This window comes from Myotis davidii, unplaced genomic scaffold (genome assembly GCF_000327345.1).
Source record: "Myotis davidii unplaced genomic scaffold, ASM32734v1 scaffold3211, whole genome shotgun sequence".
NCBI classification, from domain to species: Eukaryota; Metazoa; Chordata; class Mammalia; order Chiroptera; family Vespertilionidae; genus Myotis; species Myotis davidii.
In genome coordinates, this window is record NW_006282526.1 from 30,503 (window position 1) to 31,485 (window position 983).

The 983-nt window shown below is 70.2% G+C and overlaps 1 protein-coding gene across 1 annotated transcript in view; it reads left to right on the top strand.

Moving 5' to 3' along the window:
* The window catches only part of LOC102765912 (mucin-5AC), a 54,888-nt gene that overhangs the window by 4,956 nt on the left and 48,949 nt on the right, over window positions 1-983 (top strand). Inside the window, exons 5-6 of the mRNA XM_015560165.1 lie at window positions 335-582; window positions 752-935. Of these exons, the coding sequence (XP_015415651.1) occupies window positions 335-582; window positions 752-935 (432 nt within the window). The remainder of the gene's footprint in view (window positions 1-334; window positions 583-751; window positions 936-983) is intronic.

Below are 983 nucleotides of genomic sequence, written 5' to 3' on the forward strand. Positions count from 1 at the left end.
CCCCTCCCGCCTTCCCGGCCCTCCCTCTGTGGGTGGAGGCTGCAGGCCCAGGGTGGGCTGGTGGCTGATGGCCAGGCACATGCCCCAGGGCTTCTCACACCCCACTCCTCATCCCAGGCAGGGGGCGCACAGGGGGCGGGGCTAGCCCAGCGGAGCTCTGCCTGAACCCAGCCCTCTGGCTCCAAAGCCAGGCCGGTCCTGTGGGAGGAGCCGGGAGAGGTCCTTCGGGGGGCCGGAGGCGGAACCAGACCCTCCGGCTTGGATGCCGGGGTGCTCGGGAAGCAGTCTTTTCTCCCCCCGGTTCCCGCCCTGGCTCACCCGGCCCCCTCCGCAGGCTACTGCACGGGCTGGGGGGACCCCCACTACGTCACCTTCGACGGGCTCTACTACAGCTACCAGGGCAACTGCACCTACGTGCTGGTGGAGGAGGTGCGGCCCACGGTGGACAACTTCGGGGTCTACATCGACAACTACCACTGCGACGTCAACGACCAGGTGTCCTGCCCCCGCACGCTGATCGTGCGCCACGAGACGCAGGAGGTGCTGATCAAGACCGTGCAGATGGCGCCCATGAGGGTCCAGGTGCGTCCGCGGCCGGCCCCCACCCCCTCGGCGGGAGGGACAGCCCGCCCGGCCCGGCCCTGACGCATCGAGCTCCCGTTTCCGGGGGACGGGGCGGGCCAGGCGGTGGCTGTGGCCACTCGCTCCGGCCCTGGCGCCCTGACGCCCTGACCCCGCGTGTGGGCCGCAGGTGCAGGTCAACAAGCAGGCGGTGGCCCTGCCCTACAAGAAGTACGGGCTGCAGGTGTACGAGTCGGGCATCAACTACGTGGTGAACATCCCGGAGCTGGACGCCCTCATCTCCTACAACGGCCTCTCCTTCACCATCCGGCTGCCCTACCGCCTGTTCGGCAACAACACCAAGGGCCAGTGCGGTGAGCTCCCCACGGGCTCTGGGCGCTGCCCGGTGGAGGGCGGTGGGC